The sequence below is a fragment of the Centruroides vittatus genome, unplaced genomic scaffold (genome assembly GCF_030686945.1).
Source record: "Centruroides vittatus isolate TY-2023 unplaced genomic scaffold, ASM3068694v2 contig_10, whole genome shotgun sequence".
NCBI classification, from domain to species: domain Eukaryota; kingdom Metazoa; phylum Arthropoda; class Arachnida; order Scorpiones; family Buthidae; genus Centruroides; species Centruroides vittatus.
The window spans coordinates 5,350,748-5,377,081 of record NW_027120658.1 but is presented as its reverse complement, the minus strand read 5'-3'; the positions used below and the strand labels follow the sequence as shown (position 1 = coordinate 5,377,081).

Here is a 26,334-nt window from a genome sequence, read left to right as displayed (position 1 = left end):
ACAAAATTAATTTAAACTCGATTATTATATTAAGATTATAAAGGACCCCACACAATTATTATGAGTTTTGACCCTCAATGAAATTGGCTGAGATTTTATTATGTTATAGTTCTTAACTAACTCATGAAAAGTCTCAATGGGCACGAAGCTTGAAAATGGCTAGTTTCTTTGCTAGAGCCTTTTGAATATGTGAGAATCGTATATACAGGTACAGGATGGTAACCGAAGTCTTTCCCTGCTAGCTATTTCAAAAAGTAATGAGGCAATCAGTGTAGATAATAAATATGTAGTATTATTTTTCAGTACATTCAGAAATAGCAAGTGGAATCCCGGAACAGATCGGCAAATACGACAGGTAAGTGCTTCACTGTACAATACACTGATAACAGTGCATTTCTGCGTAACACATTGCAGGAGTGATCGAATGTGCATTTATGTTAACGGTGATATGGATATGAAAATATCAGAAAGCTCTAAATAAAACAGTGATAATCCCTGTATTTAATACTTGTATTAATATGTATTATGTAAGGGAGGAAAGTGTTGCCTGGTGTGTATGTGTCTGTGCCTCAACACATACCTAAGTGTATCGAATCGTGTAAGCCATAGACGTTATTCTTTATATTAACATTATGAAACATGCTGTAGACCCAGGACTCGCCTAAACTGTAAAGAAAAGCCTTTTTTGGGAAAAGACTGTTCCAATAAGTGTTGACAGCCGTTGAAAGATAACGATGTCCATGAGAATAGATCCTCTGGGGAGAGAAAACTTCAACACTTAAAAGATTCGGGTTCAAACTTTTCTGATAAAGAATTACCTTAGGTATTATTTAAATGGTGCAAATAAAGACCAGCAGGAATAAACGAAATTTTTATATGAGAAATCAACGATAAAAAAGTCTAAATCTAAATTAATCTTATCCACAAGTCGTTCATCGTTAAAACAAATAAGGGCCGTAGAATGTCGAAAGAGATCCAAAGCAAACTCCAGAATATATAACAATCGAAAAATCCTGCTCGAGGGACAAATTTGTGATAGCAACTAACTTTGAATGGCCTAAAGTGAAAAGTAAAGACGATACCCATGAAAAAATAAACTGTTTTTCAAACATTGTAGACAAATTGTAGGACTCGACCCCGACATTAACGACAATATGTTGACCGTCTACTGGAGAAATTCGAAAATTTACAGTAGACCCTAGACGATCAATCTAAACCAAAACTCTCTTGAATTATTTTAATTCGATTAAAATAATCGAAGAGAGTGACTCTAGATATGGAAAAGAATCGACGAACTCCTGTAATTCTCTAATTTCAGAAAACGTTTGCAATATCAGAAGTTTTAGAAATAATGCTAGTAACATATAGTAAAATGTCAATAAAAACGTTTCAGAAGCAAGATTATGGCCAAAAAACAATCTTATCAAGTACAAAACATGATGGCATTCGTAGTAAAGGCTGATGGTTGAGTTATGGCACGGGGATTCACCCAAACAAAGTAAGTCCAACAGAAATTAATTAAACGTAACGCCATATTGAAACTGAAGTGCAAACTTATACCCTTGTAATACCTGTCTGAATGGGTAAATGGTACAAAATCTGTTTTCCTATGTAGAACAGAAGATGACCACTAGTAGAGATTGCCCATTCAAACATGTGGCGTTAGGAAGGACAAATAATTGTATTACTTTTAATTATACAATTATCACAATTAACGTGAGCAGAGTTGACCTTCCTTTTGAGGCTCTTCTTTGCTCACGAATATGTAAATTGATTAAAAGTCCCTGTGGCATCGGATTCTTGTAAAAATATTTTTTTCAAAAACAAATTCTCTAGCTTCCTCCAGAAAAGTGGAACAGAAAGGAAGTTGAGCATCCTACATACGCCTCAACAAAACAGTGTTGCGGAAAAAATATCACTCCTTTCTTAATATGCAAGATGTGTGATTCAAAAGTCCCTGATGAAGTTGATAAACGTTAGATCATTAAAATATTTTTTAATGGAAGAAAGAGTAGACCATCATGACGAATTAAAAGATGATGAGAATCTATCCAATGAAACAGAAACTACAGAAAATATAATTCGGAAAAAAAACGAGACCAATAGCGCAAGGTAAGAGTCAAATGAAGACCAAAAATTTTTAGAACCGGTAAGGAAACCGTGAAAATTGCGTAACACAATATCAGGCCATTCAATCAAAGGGCCCACCAGTAGAGCCATTTATCGTTAAAAGACCTTCCGGAAGGCTGATCATCCAAGAAGTAGCAAACACTGAAAATTATGCGCTTGTTTTCTTCTAAGTTCAGTCCAAAAATTGTGGCTTTAACTGTTGGACTAGGAATAACTAAATCAACTAGCAAGACGTGAAAACAGCGTTCTTAAATGGCGCTCTAGAGAAATTCTTGCACAGTATATGGAAATACAAAATTCTATAGAGGTAAGTTGTGAAGAGCGAATAGACGAAAATTTTATCTTAAACTTTAATCACTCTAAATTTCAACCGTTTAAAATTCCATCGTTTTATCAAAAAGCAAAGTTAAAATCCATAAAAATTAATTCCCACGAACCTGTTTTCTTGTTGAAGATGACCCATTTAGTGTATCACTCAGAACCTTCGATATAAACTTCAACTATTGGACGCCAGACCCTTAACAACCCTCTCCTGATCTCATGGAAAAAACCCAAGAGAAGGTCCAAATAAAAAGGGGGCGATGACAAACCCAGGCAGTCGTCATCTAATTGTTCAAATCTTGCTCCAATCTTATGGAAAAAATTAATCGCAAAAAATCTCCGAAAAACTCAAGCGTATTTCAGATCCCCAACCTGGTGAGTCGTTGGACACTTCTCTGTGGACTATTCCATCGGACTATTGATCGGACTCGTCTGCCATACCTCTAATCAAGAAATCCAGTCTCTCCCTATCAAGTCTCTTAACCAGGTATTTATCAACACACGATTCGTTTGTAAACTCTCTCTCTCGGAATGACACAAATATGACCGGTCGCGCTAAGACCATTGAAAACGGTCACCATGTTTAATACCACCTGTATACCTGTATTTACTTTTGTCAATATTAAATAATTATTACTAGTTAAAAGGGATCCCAAGTAAATCACTTCCTCGTTTCTCTCTCCTTACCTCTACTCTAATTTAACCGCTTACCCGCGACCTCTCGCGTGACGTAATAACTCGCCGTCTCGGCCTCCGGGTCCTTAGCGACTCGGCGGTGAAACATCCTGACGTAGTGTCAAAGAGACACCGACCCTGAGATCACAAAGTCTAACTGAGTTAATAAGGCATAGTGACAAGTTTATGAAAAAGGAAGCAGAACAAGTGTTACAACAGCTTAAGATAATAAAGGATATAAACTATAAAATGGTTTAAGAAGTCTTGACGCCAGTGATGTAAAAGACTAAACAATACATTTTTATCTCTAGAACATAAAATGGTACAAACGAAAATCTGTGGCCTTACGTTAAAAAGAAAGGCAGTAGAAGAAAAGAAATTTGAAATAAATATAATATTTTGAGCATACAATCGGCGAACTTCCTCCATTCAAAAATTGCTATAACAAAGATCATTGGAGAACAGACAATGGGGTCTTATATTATCTGTGTGAAAAAATAAACTATTGTCTAATATTTAAGGATAGGAAACCGGTTGAAGGTTTCGTAGATATAAACTGGGATAATTGCACGATTAATGTATCTTATTTTAGATAGATTCCATTCAAATTGGATGATGCTACTACATTGTGGGAAGCACGAAAATAATGCACTTTTTCTAGTGTCGAAGAGGAATACATAACACTAACAAAATCTTAAATGAACTAGGGATGCAGAACACAGAAATAATGACAGTCAAGATGCACAACGCCTAGACAACAACTTTGTAAATCATGTCTTCACCACAAGCATATGGATATCAAACACCATTTCGTCCGTTGGGTTCTTAGTAGAGAAAACATAGTGATTAAATATTTGCCAACAAATGGAATGATAGCAAATGTGTTTACGAAAGGACTTTCAAAACTGAAAAACATCAATTCTGTTGCATCAGAGGTATTAGGATAACAAACATGTTTCCAAAAGGTGGCGCACCTCTAGCATTATATCATTCTTTTGTACAGAAAACACCAAACACACCAGAAAACAGAGTTATCCGGCGTGTTTGTGTGCACGTGTTCGAATAATTGTAAGAAATAGCCATTCTTTGTTATTACATATTTATATTGGGCTGGAATTTGAAAAAATTGTAGATTTTTAAATTCCTTCTGTTATCTGTCCTTCCTTCATCTCGAGAACGGTGTTAGATAGATGAAAGTGAAGACCAAATACTGAAAGCTTAGGGGAAAGTATATACGAACTTCTGGTTTTGGTCAAAAGTCACGTTATTTCAATTCAAAATTTTCTCATGAATGGAGTTAGTTAGATGGCCGGCTTGATTTCATTGTTAACAGGAAAGTATAATGTACAGGAGCAAGATGCTACTAAACTTAAGTGCATTGTGACGAAAACTTCCAGCCCAGTATTGTGATGATGTCACAATAAATAACTGCTCCTTAATTTTAAAACATTTTCTAAATATATCAGCCATCATATATTCTAAGCATTACTTAAATTGTATTTTAAATACTCCGGTATTATATATTTTAGTGCTTTTGTAACATTTTATATCTTATATTACTGTATAATTCATTTTAAGTATCAGAATATTGTAAATAAATGCGATATAACATAACATAATTTTTATCATTAATCTATAAGAATGATTCGTTTCTTATCCAAAATTTCAGGAAAATAAGAATAAATCTCGACTGCATCACAATGAAAGAAATGTTTACTTCGAAACAAAATTCTAATTTAAAACTTATTCTAATGACTTATGTCTTTAAAGATTCTGTTTATTCTCTGAAGATTATTTAGATTTTATGCACTTTTCTTTTCCAAAAATAACTTTTTCTTCAAAGAAAGGAGGGCTTTTCTTCTTATTTATTCTTATCTTTCCCTTCTTTCATACACAAGATATCGAGTGATGCAGTGACCATGTTAAAAATGTTCATTTTAATTTCCCAGTAGATCCGTTATTAATGCATATCTTTTACATTTGTCGGACGAATCTATTCACTTTTACATAAACACAATTTATAGTTATATGAGGTCACATTTTTTTTTAAATGTAATATATGAATTAATTTTCATTTCACCCTAATGCACTACTTAAATGTTTATGAAAAAGCTTTTAGTAATATTTAATTTAAAATCGATTCTAAAGAAAGTTTGTATTATAAACCAGTCAATAAATTAATTTGAAATTAAAAATACATGTTTCTAAATATAAATCCAAACTGAAATAACTAAATATATACAGCTCCAGGTGCGTAATTCACAGAAGATCAAAGATTCCTTTAATGTACTAATGCGTTCTAGAGGCAGAACAATTGGAAAATATAACAACAAAAAATTATTTATAGAATTTATAATTGTTAAATCCATTTAAATACGATCCTGAAAGTTGAAAAATGCACAAAAATAGTAATTTTTACACAAAGAAGAGTGAAAATAAAGGAATTTGTTTTCAAGGAGTGAAGTTAGAGCTTCTTGTGGACGTATTTAAATAAGTTTCATTGTAATAATAAATTAAAAATACATAAAATTCTAAAGACAATAATTTATTAAATGCATTAACATAAAACAGAAATTTAAATAATTTCACTCGAGTCATTAATATAATTTTTCATATTCTTACAGTTCCAATAGAAATGATTCTTATATTATTAATTTAAATAGATCAGCTAATATATATAAATTTATTAACTATTTCAATTTAATTAATATAAAAGAGAGTAAGAAATATATTGTATAAGGACTTACCATGAGGTTTGAAGACTAATATTAATTAAGAATGAAAGATGAAGGCATAGAATGAAGGATGCAGGATAAAAAGCTGTTAGAAGGATGAAGGTATTCGTTGATTTATAATATTCGTAAAATTACAAATATTTATAGATAATGTTTTCAGTAAAATTCAATATATCGTAAAGCAGAATTAAATATTATTTTCATAGATCTTACTTTATTAACAATTTCATATTTATGTGATAAATTCTCTTTTATGAGCCAAAATAATAAGATGAAAACCTAAATTTCCCGTTTAAAATAAATATGTTTTTATCGCAACTTTACACTGATAAATTAAACAAGCTTTTTGTTTTAAAGTAATAAAGATTATACTGAATTTTATAAAAATTTATTGAAATTTTAAGTATTTTTTTCGTATCTGCTATGAAAATTATATGTGCAACTTACAAGAAATTCCACAGTAAATTTAGTCAAAAAATTTAGAAATAATTCATTAAAAACATTTTTAAAAAATTCAAAGCAAAAATAATTTTCTAAACTAAATTTTAAAGCACTTTTTCTGATTAGAATAATTCGAAAATTGCCAAAATTATCTTAGATTTGTCGAAGATATGAGACAACTGGATCATCCTGTCTCAGTTTTGATCATATAAGTCTATTGAATAATGATTTATTCTATATATAGGTTAAACAATCATTTGATACAACAAATCTATAAAACGATAGATAAACTTAAATACAAAGTATCCTTATAAATGAATTAGCTACTAAAATCACCAAAAATTTTATTTTTAGTGAAATTTGAACAGAATAAAAAGAGATTTCTTAAATTCTCCAAACATTTGATTTAACTAAATTATATTTTAATTTATTTTTAATAATATTTTATAAATCTATGATATTAAGGATTTCTCAAAAGATCATCTGGATTTATAAGAATCATTGAAGTTTTTCTTGATGGTTTCCTTGTTATTGTTAAAAATTATTATATTAAATGACAGCTCAGTACGTATTTTTGTATCAGGGGTATAATAAACTTTCTTAACTTTTGCCTTTATAAAAGTTTTTTATCCATTAAAAATGATACATTAACGTGGAATACATTAATGAGTTAAGTAGATGTATAGTTAATATACACGTATTGTCATACTTTAAAGAGATAGAGATGATGGATATATAACCTTCGTATATTTCATGATAAACATGTTTTTTGAAGTTGTTTTTATGTTAATCGAATGACATGGAGGCGAAGAAAAGCTAAATTGAAGCATTTTAATGTTCCTGTTGGTTATGGAATCTTCAGAATTTTGTGTAGACTCTTGTAAAATATTTTTAGCTGTAGTATTTAGACCCTCTTAAATCCTCCTTAATTTTTTCTAAATTATTATAGTTAATTATTTCTGTTTTTAAATATTTTCTTAGATTCTGTTTTCTTAATTTAAGTTCCTCTTTTTCTCAGATTTATTTTCCTCTCCTTAGCTACTTCTCTTCCTCATAGGACAAGACGGATTTTCCTGGTTTATTCTATGAGGAGGAAAAGGAGTCTAAATGAAATAGGAAACTAAAAATAAAAAAAGATCTTAAACAGATATTTAAAAAAAACATACTATTTAATCTAAAAATGTAGGAAAATTCTACGAGAGTTAATTCAAGTTTGCTTGCGGTTGGGCTCAAATTTATAATTTTATCAGTCTATAAAATAAATTGATAAAATTTATTAAATTAAATTTAAATTATAGATTGATAAAATTAATAAAATATTATAAGATTAATCGAATTTTTTTTGTTAATTTTATAATGAGTACATTAATTTTTTAAATTTAAATGTTTCATCGATTATTAAAAGCTGAAATAACAAAACAATTTAAAATATTATATTATTTGAAAAGCCTTAATTAGTAACTTAAACTTTATATGCAATTAAATCTAACTTTTTAGTTAAAATTATGTTTTAAGTCATAAAAAACATTAAATAATCGAAATTATTACAAAAGTTTCTTCACGAAGGGAGAATTTAGGAAAATAAATGATTTGAAATGTCAAGATTCGTGACATTATACTCCGTTATCCATAAAATTGTTATCTTTGAAACACTGAAAGTAACTTATGAATCTTGTTTCTAGCTCAAATACAAAAAAAAAGTGAAAAAATAGTATTAATTCCTTAAAAGTTTTTCCTGTATTAACGTTATGTTATCGATTGGATAAAACAAAGAAAAATATTGTAAAAGTAGAAGTTTTAGCCAAAGTTAAATAAAATTAAATATTAATTACCATTACATGTTTTCGTATTATTTAAGTAAATCATATAAAGTTATTTTCACAACTAAGTATAGTGAAAAGTACTTGTTTACTTCACAACTTGACAGCTGTGTTAAGAGGTGAAAACCCATTTACAGGCGTTAGAATCTATCGATACAAGACAAATAATGATTTAGAATAGCCATTTAACATTAGAATTAATTATCTAGAAATTTTTTAAATAATAATGTTAAAAAACTATAAAATTACACTACTTTTAAAATATTGACGTTCTATTTTTTGTATTTATTTAAGGTAATATCTGCTGTTATTCCTATTATACGTTCAGATTATTATTATTATGATTTAATGGCTCAATAATAAAGTTAAATATGATCGAATAACTTGTAAATTAATTCTTCCCGTTGATCTACCTTATTTTAAAAATTATACTTTTGAAAATAAGGATGATAAATTCTAATATCAAATATTCTTTCATTTCAAGAAGTGGAAGAACGAAATTCTGCATTTTGTAACGACTCAAATATTTTTAAACAAATAAATATTAAATTCAGATTTAAAAGTAAAGTTTTTAATTCGATTTCCTAACATTTTTAATAAAATTAATCTTGTTTAAAATTCTGTACAGATTCCTAGAGAAGATAATCAAAACAAAAATTCATTTCAGTTAGATAGAAAAGCATTTATGAAGTAAATGAAAAAAATAAATAAATAAATAAAATAAAATATTTACATCAAGAAAATTACATTTGAGTAGAGAAAAGACTATAAAAATTTTTATATTAAATTTTACAACTGTTTGCGTAAGAAAATTAGTTAAATATTCTAACAAAAACCGTTTACAACTTTGTAATATATCTTTATGTAGGTAAATAATATTACATCTTTCATTGCAAAATAAATACTTCTGAGAGAAAGTTGAATAATAATTCGTATTTATGGCCACTTTCTTTTTAAAAAAATCACAAAATTATTTATAAAATAATGTATGAATTTGGAAGTTTACACACTGAATGCATTAATAATAATACGCTCGAGGTATCTTTTCTAAATTAAATTGATTTCTCATTATTTTCCGACTTCTAATAAAAAGAAAATTGTAGAAATATTTACTCTAATTTTTTCCTTACGTTTGCAGAACTGCTTATTGAGCAGATAGTGATAAAGTATTATGATAAATCTCAACAAATATTTTTTATTTAATATAACAAACTGCATGTGATGAAAGAGAGCGCTTAAATTTAAGAGTTTATATAAACTTTCTAAAGAATAACGCTCTTCAGGGAAGAATATGTCAACTCAAACCATCAGAATCATATATCACTATACTATTGATTACTCTTTACTCAAAGTTTCAAAAAATTCTCAATACTTTTTTTTATATAAATATATATTTTAAACTTCCAAAAGTCAACTTTATTTATTTGTATGCTTCTTTAGTTTGTTAAAGTTAAAATATTTATATACACGCACAGACAGACGAATTTAATTTATTAAATATGAGATCCTGTAGTTTATGACGTAAAGTAAAAGTAAAATTTTAACATTAAAAAGTTGCAAAATTACACTTATCAGATTAACATGTATAAAGAGAAGATAGAGTTTTGAGAAATTTAATTAAAATTTTATTTTAAACTAATTATAGTATAAAGTGTATTTTTTTAAATTAAAATTATTTATTAATTGAAGAATATTTTAAATAAATTAAATTTTTGCTCTTTATAAAATATAATTATAAATTTTCTTTTGGATATATAATTTTATACTATTTACAATGAAATATATAAAATTGCATATAGTGTAAAAAAATTCATATATGAATAGTGGACTGTGTGTAGAATACTGTACGTTATAAAAATTAATATATAGAATAGTATGCAACGTATAAAATATAGTATTTATAAAATTAATATTGTATACATATTTCATGTAACTTAACAGTTGTATACAGTTCATAAGATATAAAAGTTTTCATCATGGTAATTTCAAATTATTTCTATTGAAAATTTATTTTACATTATAAAAAAGCAATCTACTATCCACACGATACGAGCCTTATTATGTTTTACCATCCCTATACAGATCAATAATTATAAGTTTCATCTGTATATTAAAGGGTTGGTTGTATAAGTCTATTAATTTTCTGCAAATTATTCATTTTCTTATCGAACAAACTTGATTAATCGCATGAAAATAAGTAATTATCAAATTGTCACAACATTACATTGGGTTTACATGTCATACGGATCATTTAAATTCAATGAGAACAATCGAAGACCCCGATGGACATTTCTATCAAAACAATAGCGTGGAAATCACTTTCACTTCCATTTATCTTATATACATTATTCAATTTGGCACGCACGATTTCCATCAAATTTGACGGATAATTCAGTAACTTGTATTAATATTTATATATAATTTATACACTTTAGGAAATTTTAAAATAATTTTTAAACATTCGTTAAAGAAAGGAATGAATTGAAGTAGAAATTTTAATGTAAACAAGCCTAAAATGCTATTAATACGAAAGCCATAATTTACTCTATAAGTTGTTAGTTATAACTTAATTAATTAGTAATTTTTACTAATTAATTCTTACTTATTATAAACTTCTACTTATAAAATTTTATTATTTATGACTTTTAAGTACTTATGAATTTTTTTTTTTTTTTTAAAGAATTCTAGTATATGAACTAGGTTATTCATACGTATCAGTTATATTTTCTATCAGATCTACTGAATTTCCTGTTATAGTTTATTGATCTACGATATCATTCTAACATATACTATAATATAAAATACAGTGGAACCTGTTTAAAGCGGAAACCTTGCAAACTGAATTCCGGTTTACACAGTTTTTTCTGTAAATAATGTACTTACAATTACTCTTATAAAAGTGTTAAACATGCGTTAGAAGGAAGCAATTACTCAAATTAATCATAAATAAATTAATAAAGAATCGTTTCTAATTCTAAATTAAGAAAAAATATCGAATTAAAAATAAAAAAAGCCACACAAAATTTAGATTTACATCAGTTTTTAATGTATAAATAATTATGATATTCGAAACTCCTTGGAGGATGCGGAAGTATTAGGATGAATAAGTTTATCTCTCAGATAAAAATTAAATATAATATATTAATTTTTCTATATTATTCTTATGAATTTGAAAATTCAATTAAATTATATATTTAATTATTTATATAACCATCCGAAAAAGTTAAATTGTATTTAAGATTAAATTATATATGTGTTACAACATAGTTTATGAATATTTTTATGACAATTATGATAGAAAATAAAGTAAAATTGTTGACAAAATAATTGAAAAAATAATCATTATTTTTAATTACAATACACTTAAATTATTTTTAAAGTAAATAATTAAAATGTAAAAATAATTTTATGCCGTAAAGTTATATTTTAAGAAAGAAGTTTCATTTTTTAATTATTTATAAATCTTCTATTTAAATTAGGAAAAATAATAATTAAAATTAACACGTATATAAATTATAAATATTTCAATGTTATTCACAGTAGAAAATAACGTAAAATTGTCATAAAAACTAATTATTATACAACTTTTTAATATATTATAATTAATTTTATTAAAATAATTTTTAAATAATTATTTCATTAATTATTTTTTAAGATATTGTGTTTACTTAATTACTACATAATATACAGTCGAACTTCCAATAAGATCCACCTGTAAACGACGGCCATTTATTAGGAACGTTTCTATTTAAAATGCATGCTGAACAACCTTCTAACAACGGCCATTTTTGTTTATTTTTTTGTCAGTTGCCGTCGTTCAGAGGTTTGACTGTACTTTAGCCGATTTAAACACGAATATTAGTAATTTTATATTTAAAAATGTAAAAGAAAAATACAACAAAAACTTAATTTGTAAAGATTGTTTCCTTTTTTCCTTTCCTATTGGAAAATCATTACAAATTAAGCTTTCATAGTTTTTCATGAATATAACATTTCGATGACAGAATAATCAATAATAAGTAAGACAGAAAGAATTTATACAGAAGTTGAACTATTAATCTCCAACACCAATTCAGTAGTGTACTGTGTTTATGTATGCTAAAAATCCTTTGAATAATGAATAATAGAAAACAGTGACATTTATAATCTATAGACGACAATATCATGATTTGTGGTGAAGAATTTTATAATCATTCATCAGTCACATGGTTAATGAAGAAAGTTTTCATTTTCTAAAGTATTTTTTTAAATATTCTTTTCTTTTATGCATATTATGAGTGATGACATGATCAATTTTAAAGACTAGTTAAAGGCAAACAAAGGAATTGCTCCTATATAAAATAAGGTATATAAAAAATTAGTAACTTTTTTTTAAGTTTTAAGAAATATTTAATGATATTATTTTCTTTTCTTTAAAAAAAATACAATATTTTTAGTTAAGTTATCAATAGTTTTCTTTTACTAGAATTTCTAAGATGCTTTGGCTCCAATAGGAATTAACATTAAAAATATAATTGATAAATTAATTAAAAATAAATTTATTAATTGATAAATTAAATATATTTAAAATTATAATTCATTTTTAATTGGAAAATTATTATAGGACTTTAATTAATATCAACGTTTATAGTGCAACTTACAAACAAATCAATTAATTAAATTAATTTAAATGTGATTTTAAAATAATATAAAGTAAAATAATATGTTTTTTTAAAGATCTGATTAGTAAATATTTTATTAATTTAATTAATAAAATTAAATATATATATAATACTTATTTAAGTTATTTTATCTTCAACAGATGGCGGAACCTACCCGTTTTTCCAATTTTTCCTCACATCACACAATTCTTATGTAAATAATCTTTTTAAATTATTGCATGAGCTAAATATATAAAAATATTTTTAAAAATTAATTTTTAAAATATTTTGTAAATAAATAACTTGTACACAAAAGTATTTACGTATTTAGTAGGGAAGTTCTGGAGTGAATAAAAGTAGTATTTTTATTGATAAAGCGTATATTTTTTCAGTAATAACTATAAAAGAAAATGTTTAAAAAATAAATTTAAACGTTATTCAATGGAAAAAAATTCGACTTTATGAAACTAACTGAAGAAAATTTGTCAACAATTCTATACCTGTCACTTTCCTCGCCGTACTCTGTCCTACTTATACGCAAAAATCGAAATTTCTCTTCTAAAAAATTCTTTTATGTTTAATATATATATTAAAATATGCTATATAATAATGCAGTTATTTTTAGACTCTAACTGCATCAAAATTTAAATTAGTAGTAATAATTAAGGAATCGATTATCTTTTATAAAAAAAACTGATAATTAAACCAATTAATTAGTTTTTTTCCCTCCTCTCTTCATTAAAGTCATTAATGCTAATAAATGGTAAAAAATTTCATAAAAGGGAGTATCAAATTATTAATGTAAGTTATTTAAATAATTGCATTATCTAAGCTTTTTCAATCGAGGGATCACGATCTCCTTGTGGTTACAAACTGCATTTTTTTATGTAAGGATGTTGGGAGATGTTTTAGAATTAAAATGTTTAGAAAACACTGATTTAATGTATAAAAATCAAAAATAAATGTTATAAATAGTTAATTCCGTATAATAATTTATTATTTACTACACTCCTTTTTAAGAATCTAGACGTATCTTCGAATTTATAAAAGTATCAAATTGGTAGGTCGCGATCTACTAGTTGCAAAAGTTAAACCTAATTAGCTGCTCATTAATGGCTAAAATTTAAAAATTACGTTAAAATATTTTAATAATCTTCACAAATTAGTCAATATAATTTATAAGGTATTTCAGAAGTTTAATTTTATTCTTTTATTAATGAAATATTTAAAGTTATATTCTACATTTATTCCCAACCGGCAACTCTCGAACTGCAATTGAAGGATTATGTATTAATTTAATCTTTTAAAAGAAAATTTAGTGATATTAAGTGATTATTTTTTTCAACCGACAATTTGCTTAATAAATAATTACACTTCACTAACATCAAGTAGTTAATCATTCTTAATATTTCAATTGTTTAATATAGTTTATCATCATAATATCTTAAAATGTTTATCAAATATGATAATGATGATCGTTCATATATCAAAGATAACGAATATCTTCTCGCTTATATTCAATTGTTGCGAGCATTCAAAGTCATTAGTTAAAAGATAATTAACAGTTTGGTATTTTTTCAGAAGTCATCCTCCTCTAACGAAAGATTAATGTCATATGATGGAAAGAAAAATTCAAATTGATAAGTTTATCATCTTAATTCTTTTATAAATTAATTAATTTTCTACAAATTCAAAATATATTTATCAATTATATAAATTTATGTTTTGTTTCTTAAATTAGAATTAATTTTATATTAATTTTTTACTTTTAATTAAGTAGTTCAGTCTTTTATAAATAAATAAATTTTTTATATATTCGAAAATAAACATATCAGTTATATAAACTCATGTTTTCCTTCTTAAATTTTAAATAAATAATTTAAGCATAAAAAGTTGCTTATCTGATGCGGATCTGTATCAAAAGGATTATAAGAGGAGAATGTTCTTCTCTCTTCTTTGTTTCTAGTCAAGTATGATTAATATGAAATTTTAAACTTTTAAAACTAAAAAATGAATTATAATTATCCGCTTTTGTTGCTTAATTACGAGTTTAATAAACAGAAAATTTGATTAAAAATGTAAATTATGATGTTATAACAATTAATTATAATTGGTAACTAAATGTGGAATATAATGCTTGGTTTGACTTGTGTTGCTAGTGTATTTTTTAACATTAATAACAAGCGATTGTTGTCAAAAACATCCTTTGTAACTGGCTATCGCCTTATTACGAATAAATTTTGAATTGAATTGAATTGAATTGTTATAACATATTATGAATTTTATTTAACATAATTATGATTATTATTTGATTAAAAATCTATTGAAATTTGTGTAAAATTTATTGATTAATGTTGTTAAAATATTTAAATTATAAATTTATATATTTTTTATATATTGTATATACTATAAGTTTTTAATTTATTTAATTATTAATATTCGATTTTTTTACTAATAAATTTAATATATATAAATATATAAAAGATAAATTACTTTTTAAAATAAATTTTTAATTAAAAAGAAAAAAATAATTAGAAAATTAACCTTACTTTATAAGCAATTTACATTTATTAATTTTTTAAATTAAAATAATTATAAAACAATAAATTTATCATTTAGCTAAATGTTAATTAAAAAGATAATTAACAAAAATATTTTTTAATTAAAATAAAATCTAAATTAATTGTATTGCATTTTTTTCCATTCAAAAACACAAAAATTCTGTGTTACTTATTGGATTTTTCTAAGCAATTTTAATGAAGACCAATCAAAGAAACATTAATTGTAGTTTATGTAGTCTTTATTTATTTATTTCCTATTTTTAAATATATTTTCTTTACTTTTTTTTCTTCTTTATTCATTAATTAAAGTGATATCAGTTGACTTGATTTCTACAACATTTAAATATCTCAAAGGATACAATGATTGATATACTTTCTAAGTGGCAATGCTTTAAATAAAAAATTACTAATTTACAATACAATATATATTTAGTTTTTTTATGTTTTTTTACTATTTAATTTGTAATTTTTATTCATTTTTAATGAAAAAGTATCCAACATTATCTACATGTTGTAATTTCCCCTCCTTAATTTCTATCAATATGATTCTTCTACTTGATAAAAATTCAACTGGATAATTAGTTTATGTTTTAGATTTTTATTTTGAATTTTTTAAAATATAAATTTGAAGTAAATAAAAAGAAATAAGGCTTATTAAAGTTTTTTAATATTTAATTTTAAGTTATTTTTAATATGAATTTTCCAAGAATTAAAAAATATATTAAAAAGTTAATTTTTTTATATTAAAAAATATATTTTTTAATACTTAAAAAAAATAAATAAAAATAAATAATTTTTTAAGATCATTATTAAAAGTGTGAATTTTATGAATTCACGTTCGTATATTTATTATCCTTATCTGAATATATATAAGTTAAATTAAATCTACTTGAAATTATTTTTAGGTGAGTGAAATATATATACATTAAAAAACCAATTAATTTTAAATTTCATATCGTCTTTTACTATTTTTTAAGCATTAAAAATTGTTATAAGTATCAAATATTTTACATTTAATGAGCGCTTTACACAAAAAAATAATTTATTTTAATATATTTTTTATTGGATATTAAATTTTTTTAATGATTTATGTCATGAGATGTAAGGAAGAAAATTTAAGATTTTTATAATTTTTAATGATTTTTTTTTGTGTTAAAACTTATTAAAAACTCCAAAAAATGTTAACATAATGCTTTAAAATTATTAAAATTAAGCAAGGAAAAAAGTAAAAAATTGTTTATATTTTAATCTCTTCTATGACTTATTGATTTAATATTATATTACAAATTAAAGTTTAAAAAATATATTTAAACTTTGAATAAAAAGTTATAATTAATTCTATAAATTATAGAACAGGTAGGCTATTTTTTTATTTAAAGAATAGACTTGTGTATACATACATTAATTGTAAAAAAATTAATTTAAATTAAATATAAATATATATAAAATAATGTAGTATATTAATTAAATTATTTTGTTGATAGAGGTAAAGGAGTCAGAATAATAAATCAAATAATGGGCCAATTAGCATGAGAAGAGAATGAGTAAAGAGAAAATTAAAGTAGTTCTGTGATTCCGACGTATTCACAATATAAACGCTTCAATTTGTCAATTAGTTAAATAATTCCCTTCGTAAACGTATAAATTAAGGGAAAATATATTTTTAAAAAATATTTTTACTTATTTTATCATATTTTTATTAAATTTATATATTTTTAAATATATATTATTCTTTAAATAATAATAATAATAATAAAAGTTGGAGAAATGAAAGGAGGGAAAAAATGACGAATCGTTAATTAAGAAAATGATTATGTTAAATGGGAAACTCTGTTATGAGTCATAAATTTTCTATTTTATGAGGTAAAGCGGTGTATAATACATTAATTTTCTGAAAGTTATTTTTAAATGATTTTTAAAAAACTAAACGAGTAAAATATACTCTTATTTTATTTATAAGTTATTACATTAAAAAAATTTTTGTTTAGATTTTAATAATGCAAATATATGAAAATTTCTTTTAAAATTTTTAATATAAATAATTTTTTTAGTAGAAAAATAAAGTTTTATGAGAATATTCTTATTTTTGTAGTTGACAGATATCTCCTGAAAGAATATCTGCATTAGATTTTCTTATTTATTTAGATAAGTTTATATTATAATTTTATAAGAAAGTTATATTCAAAAAGATATATTTTGAGTCTTTAAATATAAATAAATACATTTTTTATAATTTAAAATATAAATATATACATATATTTAAAGAATTTTATCAGCTTGGATTATATACGAATTTGAAATGCATGCTGTATATACTGAAGGCGGAGATATCGAATATACACGATATTTACCATAGCAACATAAAGGTTTCTTTGATTATAAACAGTTAAATTTTAAAAAAATACATATAATAATCATGCTGATTGGACGTTTGCACTTCTAAATTGTAAGCACGCACCCGGAAACAGATTAATATATTTGTCGATATTGTAACTTCAGTTAGGAAGTAGGCCGCATTTACAATTATTTGAATGATCACGTGTAAAAATTTGCCGCCGTACAGGTAAAAAAATGTATTATTAAAGTTGAATAAGGGGAGGAGGAAAGAGGAAAAAATAATAAAAAAATGGTGGTGAATCGTTGAACCGGTTGTTTCTATCTTGTAGGCTCCAGAGGGCGCTATTTCGTAGTGTGTTTGGCGAGTGATGGAATGGCAAGAGCGGTGCAGGCTGTTAATCCCAAATCTTCCCGAGAGAGTGTGTATTTCCAATGGGAATATGGACTGCTGTTCTGCTAAACTTTGCTAGATTTACAGTCACATACAATGTTTAGATATTACTAACCAATAGTGTGAGAGTGATAGAGCAGGTAAGGTGTCAACGTTTGTCTGTGGTAACCAAGTTGGCGACGTGTCGTGCTCCCACATTTTCGTTCGTTACTTGTGCTTTTAAAAGAAATATGGAATTATCATGCACGGTAGCTTGGTTTACGTTATTTATCACCTTTAACCAATTAGGAATTTGGATGGCTAAAGTTACCGGTAAGTGTAAGAGCACTCCCTCTTTTACTCTTTCGTGTTAATGGTGTGAACCTCAGTTTAACGCGTTTTTCTCTGGGTCGGATGTTACGTATTAATTTAAGGTTACGTTGGGGGTTACGTGTTTTCACTATGGTGTTCGACCCGGTTGCACTATACTCTTTATCGAACCGATCGTTGGTATAGTCGATGCTGATTTGGACCCTTGGGATATATATGTATTCGCAAACGGGCAGGATTACTGACCCTACCAATTTTGTAGTGTGCGATAAACGTTCCAGAACAATGGACTTTAATGGTATAGAGAATAATGCTACCGGACTTCTTCATTAGTTTAATCAGCGGAAACAAGTTCATAAATTTTAGTTGTAAATAATTTATGTAAGTTAAGTAAAGTTAATGGAATACAAAACTATAAAATTATGCCAAGAGACTTTTAAATAAATATTATAATAATAACAATAATTAATATTATTATATTATAGTTATAAATTTTCTTTTATGGAAAATTTTTCCTAATAAATAATGATTAAATTTTCCAATTTTGTATTTCTTTTATGACTTTGTAATTTTCTTCTTCTTATCTTCTCCTATAAAGACTCATCTTAATAAAGCGTTAAGATTGATCTTTGATGTTGTTGTTTGTTTTTTCTTTGAAGGCTGGACCCCCTTTTTTAGGACTTTCAAATGTGTTTATTCAACTTTTTATTTGGTAGACATTTAAAGTGAATTTTCTAGTTTAACTTTTACTATTCAATTTACGCTGAGAAATTGTTACTTAAATTCTAAAGATGTTCTTCTTGTTTTTTAGTAGTAAATTGAGCAGGGATCAATTTACTAAAAAACAAGAATTATCTGGAAATTTTGTCTCAAAATTCCTGTAAATTTTTCTAACGTAGAATATTTTAATATAGGAAAAAACACGAAAAGATTCTTATAATTTCATTTAGAGCAGTGTTTATGCTACAGAAAAATATGTTAAGTTTCATGAAAAATTCATTTTTTTACACAATGTCCGTGAATATTTTCGCATTTATTCGTTCAAAAATTGCATACATACACGCTTTAAACAATTTATATATTTTTATTTTAAAATATCGCTTACAAAAACTCAAATATTTAAGTAAATAAATTTAAGAAAAAAATAAGCGAAATTACGAGTTAATTTAGTATATATCAATAAAAATATTAAATATAACAACTAATATACATTCATATAGAATAACAACATTGTAACTAAGTTCAGATAATTAAGAGTCAACGTAAACTAATTAGTAAAATAACGAAAGTGTGAGCGTAATTGGTTCTCTTTGTAACAACGACACAGATTTAATTTATTTATAAAATATTAAATCTTTAAAACCTTATAATAATAATAATAATAATAATAATTTTAGTAAATCTTTATCGATTTTTTAAAAGTTTATTTTATTTTTTACGCCCTTAAAACAAATGTTCTCGTTTAAAATAGTCAGATACTGGATATAATGCGCAGGACAAACACTTCTCTCTCCATTATAATAGCATAAGAATGCAACGTCAGAAGGCATCCAAGTTGAATGCCTTCAGGAATGGCCTTATCAGCAGGAAAGACTTTTGAGAGAAGGTCTATCGTAGTAAAGTATATTCCCACGTTACTATGACAGACTCAAGTTTTGGTGCATTGGTATTTTTATTTCATTTAAATTTCAAACTTTATAAAATTATATTTATAGATAGGGGTATGGAAAATATTTAATCGATGTAAATCGATATTTTAAAATGTTCTCCCTCTTTTTTTTCCTGTGAATGAAGTGAGTCTTGTATTTATTATAAGAAAAACAGTTTTATAATGAAATTTTATTGTTGTTTTAGTATTTCTAAAGGTATAACGCATTATTCTAAATAAAGGTGTTGTTGTTGTTGTTGTTAGTACTTTGTTAGCAATTCTTTGTTAGCAATTTGTGTACAAGGAAAGCGAATTTTATTGGAAAGATGTTGTTGGTTTTTAAATACTATAGAAAGAAATAGAAAAAATAACAATACCCTTCGATTACAATATAAAAGAGCATTTTATTGAGAAGTTGTTGTTGTTTTAAGTGTTTTGTCATGTAAAGAAAGCTAAAGAATGGCATTTTAATAGAAAGTAGTGATGTTAAAAGCTTAGTCGTAGATATAAAGTTATATTCTAATTCCCAATAAATGCATTTCTGCCATAGAAAATGCCACGAAATAGCGTTTATAGTGAAAAATTGCAACTATTGTCAACATTTCTACCTTAGAAAAAGATATAAAATGAAATTTTAATAAAAATTATATCGTTACTGTGAGCATTCCTCCCATAAAATATCATTAATAAAAATTAATTGTTGCTACAGAATATTACCATAGAAAACTACAAAATGACATTATAGCGAAAATACGCAATAATTAGCATCTGTAACATAGAAAAAACCCGTAGAATACAAGTAATGGAACTGGATTGTTGTTATAGAATTGTACCATGGAGAGAAAACGAAAAAAACAATACTATAACAAAGAAAAAAACGCAATTGTTAGCATATCTTCCATAGAAACGAGGCTGTAGAAAAAGAAGCATCACTTTATAAAAAGATAAACAGCATTTTAATGAAAAGATGTTATTTATAAGCATCTTTTGCAACGAAAAAAAGCTACAAAATAGCATTCTAATGAAACAGCTGTTGTTTTATTAACACCTTTACCATTAAAAAAATGGTAATCATTCAATTTTTCAACGTTCTCTTCAACATTTATTACAAAATTTAGAAAAATGATGATGATGATAATTCTAAAACTTGTAATAAATGCCGTAGTACAGATAGATTGGGGGAAAGAACCAGAATTTAACATCTTTAGATGCAGCCACAGAACAGTTGTGGCTCTTTGTTCGTACAGTAATTAAATTAAAATATTATATTTTCCGTCCCCTGCAGCCCTCATTAGACGAAAAGAAGAGATAATAAAATGAAAAATTTTAAATTATGTACCGTTGAAAAATCTCTAATGATTTAACATATTTAGAAAAGATTATCGTAATTTAAAATGTATATACATAATTCCTCTTCCTAAAAATTATTCTTATATAATTTAATTTCACGTAAATTTACAGTTAAAACTGGTTTTCTAATAGGAGACTTTTTTGTAAAACCTTAGAGAAATTAAGTTATTTTGATTGAAAAGTTTTCTTTGTGTAAAAAAAAAAAAAGTAAATTTTCTTCTTAAATTTTCATTAATTTTTTTGCTTAATATTTAATAAATTTTTAGGTAATTACATGTAAACAAACGGCTTGTTTTCGAAGTTTTAGAAAATAATGATGAATATTTGTAAATTTGTTTTCTATAATAAATCATTGTCTTCTAGAAAAATATTTTTTTTTCTTTTTCTCTTTTAAATTTAATCGAACGTCTTTGAAAATTGGAAATTTTCTCTAAATCTTCAAAGATTTAATATAAAAAATTTTACGATATTTGTTTTATAGAAATATCTGATATCTAAAGTTATTTTACTTTTCTTTAAAAAAAGTTTGATCGTTTCATTTTTAATATTAAAAAAATATAGAAAATTCGCATTTTAGAAGAGCGAATAATAATAATAGTAATAGTAAAAAATGTGCATAATTTTTAATAAATTTTATTTTAAAAGAAATTGTTTACGAATGACATAAACTTCATCAAATTCCAATTGAAAATTCAATTTTTCCATTATTTAAAATTGAAAAATTGAAAAATAAAAATTAATATTTTGCTTTATAATAAACACATTAAAGTATCACATTTGCTTGTGATAAGAGAAATTCGTTTCATCCTTCTCTTCTCTCGCCTTTTCCTCTTCCACTCTCCTTTCTCTATCTTCTTCCTCCCTTTCATCTTCCACTCCTTCCTTCTCTCTATCTTCTTTCTGCTCGTCCTCCTTCGCATCCTCCTTTTATCTTCCTCCTCCTCTTTCTTTTCCTCTTCAACGAATTTTTTGTCAAATTTATAAATTTTTGTAGAATTTTAGAGGGACTTTATAGTTTAAAATGAGGGTATTTCCGTTTAAAAAATGTGAAATAAAATTCCTTCATTGAAGATAATCTTTCTAACTATTCCGAGAAACAATCATTAAGTTGCTCTCAACATTATAGTACGTTCGAATGAATAGTGTATAAAGCTAAGAACTTACAATAAAATAGTTTTGTAGCTTAGCATTATAAGTTGAATGTTCGACAGTAAAAAATAAAAAACAATAATAAAAAAAAGCAGAATTCAACTAAAAATACGTGAGTCATAAACAGTAAAATGACACTGACTAACAGCGATACTTTCTAACATCACAAAAGCGCAATAAAAAAGAAAAATATATTTCTCCAACGTTAACAGTTTATGAAAAATCTATAACATATTTTATAAAAATACAATTTTAATTTCCGTAAAAATTAGAAAAAAGTAAGTTTTTTTTAAAAAAAAGCTATATACGATTTTTTTATTTCTATTTTTTAAACTGCAATTCACCGAACATATAAAACGCATTACCGAATTATCTGTTATAAAAGTAACATAAATTATACCAAAAATTCTTAAAAGTAAGTAAGTTCTATGAAGTGTTTATAAATCCTATCTGTTAGATAATGCTGTCGTGGTTGAAAATGACTTAAATTATCAAATCAATAAATTACGATTGAGAGTAATTTCGATCCAAGCATGCAGCACGTTTTTTTTTTTTTTCTCCTCTTCTCCATCTTCTTCTCCTCCTACCCCTCTTCCTCTTCCACTCTTTAAGAGAAAGTTCTTGTAACCGATTTTACTAGAAATTTTAAAATAAATCAGTTAAAAATTTGCATATTTCTTTACTAACTTTTCAGATAGTATTTTAGAAAAAAAAATAAATTAAAAAAATAAGGGAAAGGTTAATTTTTCTAAAATTAGTTTCAGCTTCATCTGATACAGTTTCTATCCATCCAGTTAAGATAGATCTATACTTGATTAGTTTATATAGAAAAATAACATATTAGTTCCTGAAAATGTCAGAGATTTATCAATGACAGATAAGAATTTTCGATAAAATTCAATTGTTTGTTACGAAAGTATATTAGTTTGTCATTTTCTGATTTATATCAGTTATGGATAATCTTCTCTTGTTTGTTCAACTTATCTTAATTTATTAGAAGATAATGAAAGAATAAATTTGTTAAAGTTGTTGTAGCTTCCAACTCGCTGTTTATATTACTTTTAATTAAGTAACTAATATGCAAATCACATTTGCTTGATTAAACTTTCTTACTACATTTTTAAAACTATTTTTTTTAACATTTTAATTCGCAATTTAAGCTTAAAAAATACAAATTTAATATTTAGATAATTGAATATAATTAAATTAATATTTACTTTAAATATATATATATATATATTTTGTTATACTTTATTCGTTTTTTGTTTAGTTTTATTTGATTTTATCGAATTATAAATAAATTTAATTTTAAATATTAATTCTTTTGTTTTTAAAGTAAAGTAGATTAAATTTCCAACTATTTTTCGTTAGTTTTTCTATAAATAAATATTTATAGTGGGGGGTTTAGAAAAATTTTAGATGTTTTAAAACGTTTATCATTTTCTAAAATATTTTTTAGTATTTAGAACATTTTTTATAAATATTTTAAAAGTTTTTTTTTTGAATATTTTAAAGTATTTTTTCAAAAACTATACAATGTTTCTTTGAATATTTTTAAATTTTTGAAGATTTTTAGTACGATTTAGAAAATTTTTAGACGTTAAAAAAATTTTGAGTCTTTTTGAAAGTTTTATAAATTCTTACAAGAATTCTAAAATTTTTTTGGGCATTTAAAAAGTTTTCGAATTTTTTTGGAACTTTTTTAAGGGTCTTATGATAAAAATTTTAATGTTTTAAAATATTTTTAGAAGTTTTTTAAGAGTATTTTTGAAGGTCCATAAAATTTATAGAATGTTCTTTTGAAAATTTTAAAATTCTTTGAAGGATTTTAGCATGGCTTAGAACATTTTTAGAATGTTTCTAAACGTCTGAAGATCCCAGAAAATTTTTTCAGTGTATTTTTTAGAAATTTTAGAAATTTTTTAGAAAAATTTTAGAACTTTTTTGAAATTTCACGTTTCAGAAAATTAAGAAAAATGTTCCGGAAACATTTTGAGAATATTTTATTTTTTTTATTTATTTTTTTTAAATTCAAGAATATTTTTGGGAAAAACCATTAAGATGTTTTGGGTATTTTTCAGAAAAATTTTTAGAATTTAATGCACACATAAATACTAATTAATGTATAAAATATTACAGTTTATTAATAATAAAAATAATGATTATAATTAATAGAAAATATTAAAAAACAGAAATTTAATTAAAACTTTTTAATAAGATTTTAATCAAATTAAATTAGATTAATCGACTTTAAAACGTAATGCGTATTTAAATTAACTTTACAAGATTATATTTAAAATCAACAACTTTCGAATTATTTGAATATAGATTAAATTAGTTTTAAAATTATTTAAATAGAGGACAATGTTAATCCAAGTTTAAATAATTTAAATAATGTTTAAACTTATATTTAAATATAATCCCGAAATTGTTACACGAAAATTGATTAAATGGAATTTATTAATATTTCCACAATTTATTAATAAAGTTTCTGATCAAATATTTTATTAATTTATTATTATTATTATTATTATTAGGGACTTGAGTATACTCAAGGGTCTAGGCCCTAGGCTGAAGAAAGGGAGAGAGTGAGAGGATGAGGAAGAAGATAAGGAAGAAGAGAGAAGGCCTTTCTCCTCTCCTTATCATAATGAGATTTTCTTCCCTCTTTCTAATTTTCTTTTCACTCCCTCATTCTCCTCCTTTTTTCAGCCTTAGACCCCTTGAGTAGACTTCTTAATGATGATAATACTACTGAGTACTCTAATGAGACCTTTTCCTCTTCCTTATCCTCTTTCTCCTCCCTTCACATTCTTGTTTTCTTCAACATAAACCCTTGAATTGGCTCTACCCCTATTACCATTTTATCATATTTTTATTTTCTATTATAATATAAAAAAATATATATTTAAAATTTAAAAATTTTGATTATTAAAATATAATAAAAATGAATGAATAAATAATTTTTGGAATATTCTTTTAAGAAATCCTATGTGCAAATATGGAATTTTATTTATAAAATACGTCAGTTATTTGCTATAAGTGTTGTTTTTGGAATATTTTTTCAAAATTTTATGTATAAAATTAAGGATTTTAGGTATATAAATAGTTATTTATTTATATAACTGCAATTTTTTGAATATTTTTCTAAAAATCTATAATTTTTGGCGAGTAATGCGCAAAAGAAAAAATTTTTTGCTTTTTTGTTTAAATTAAGAGATTTTACGTAAAAATTAGCACTTCACTGATGTAAATTCTTAGTACAATACTTCTAAAGTTTTAAATTGTCCTTCTAAAAAATCTTACATAAAATTTGATTTGAAAGTCAAATTATCTATTGATGTAAAATAACTAGTTGAAATAATTTTCTAAAAAAACATATATAAAACTTTATTCACAAAGTAGATCATGTACTGATGTAAATGTAGGTTATTTTTTGAACGATTTAGATACTTTTTTGGGCTCGAATTGTATTCTTCCTTATTCTTTAATAATGAAAATCGATTCTTTTGCAACATGCTTGTTTGCCAATGAAGGGTTTACTACTAGAAACACGGTGTAACACGAACGCAATATAACTTTAATGCAGTATGACTTGGATTTTCATAGTAAAATACTCCTGTTACTCTTCTTAAATTTCCTATTTTTATAAGTTTTCACGCAGTAAAAATTACTACACAAGTGCAGAAATAAACTAACATATAATTTTATGTTTAAAAAATCTTGAATGAAGTCCTATTTTTGGGTGTGAAGAAAAGAATTGATGCGAGAAATTCGATGCTCTTATCCATTATAGTGATTTTTAAAGTCGATTTTAATCAATTACA

The 26,334-nt window shown here is 24.9% G+C and overlaps 1 protein-coding gene across 1 annotated transcript in view; it reads left to right on the top strand.

Annotated features, from left to right (window-relative positions):
- Window positions 1-18,039: 18,039 nt before the first annotated feature.
- LOC136976181 (protein turtle homolog B-like) overlaps window positions 18,040-26,334 on the top strand; it is a 109,415-nt gene continuing 101,120 nt past the window's right edge. Inside the window, exon 1 of the mRNA XM_067271440.1 lies at window positions 18,040-18,363. Coding sequence (XP_067127541.1) covers window positions 18,282-18,363 — 82 coding nt within the window. The 5' untranslated portion in view covers window positions 18,040-18,281. The remainder of the gene's footprint in view (window positions 18,364-26,334) is intronic.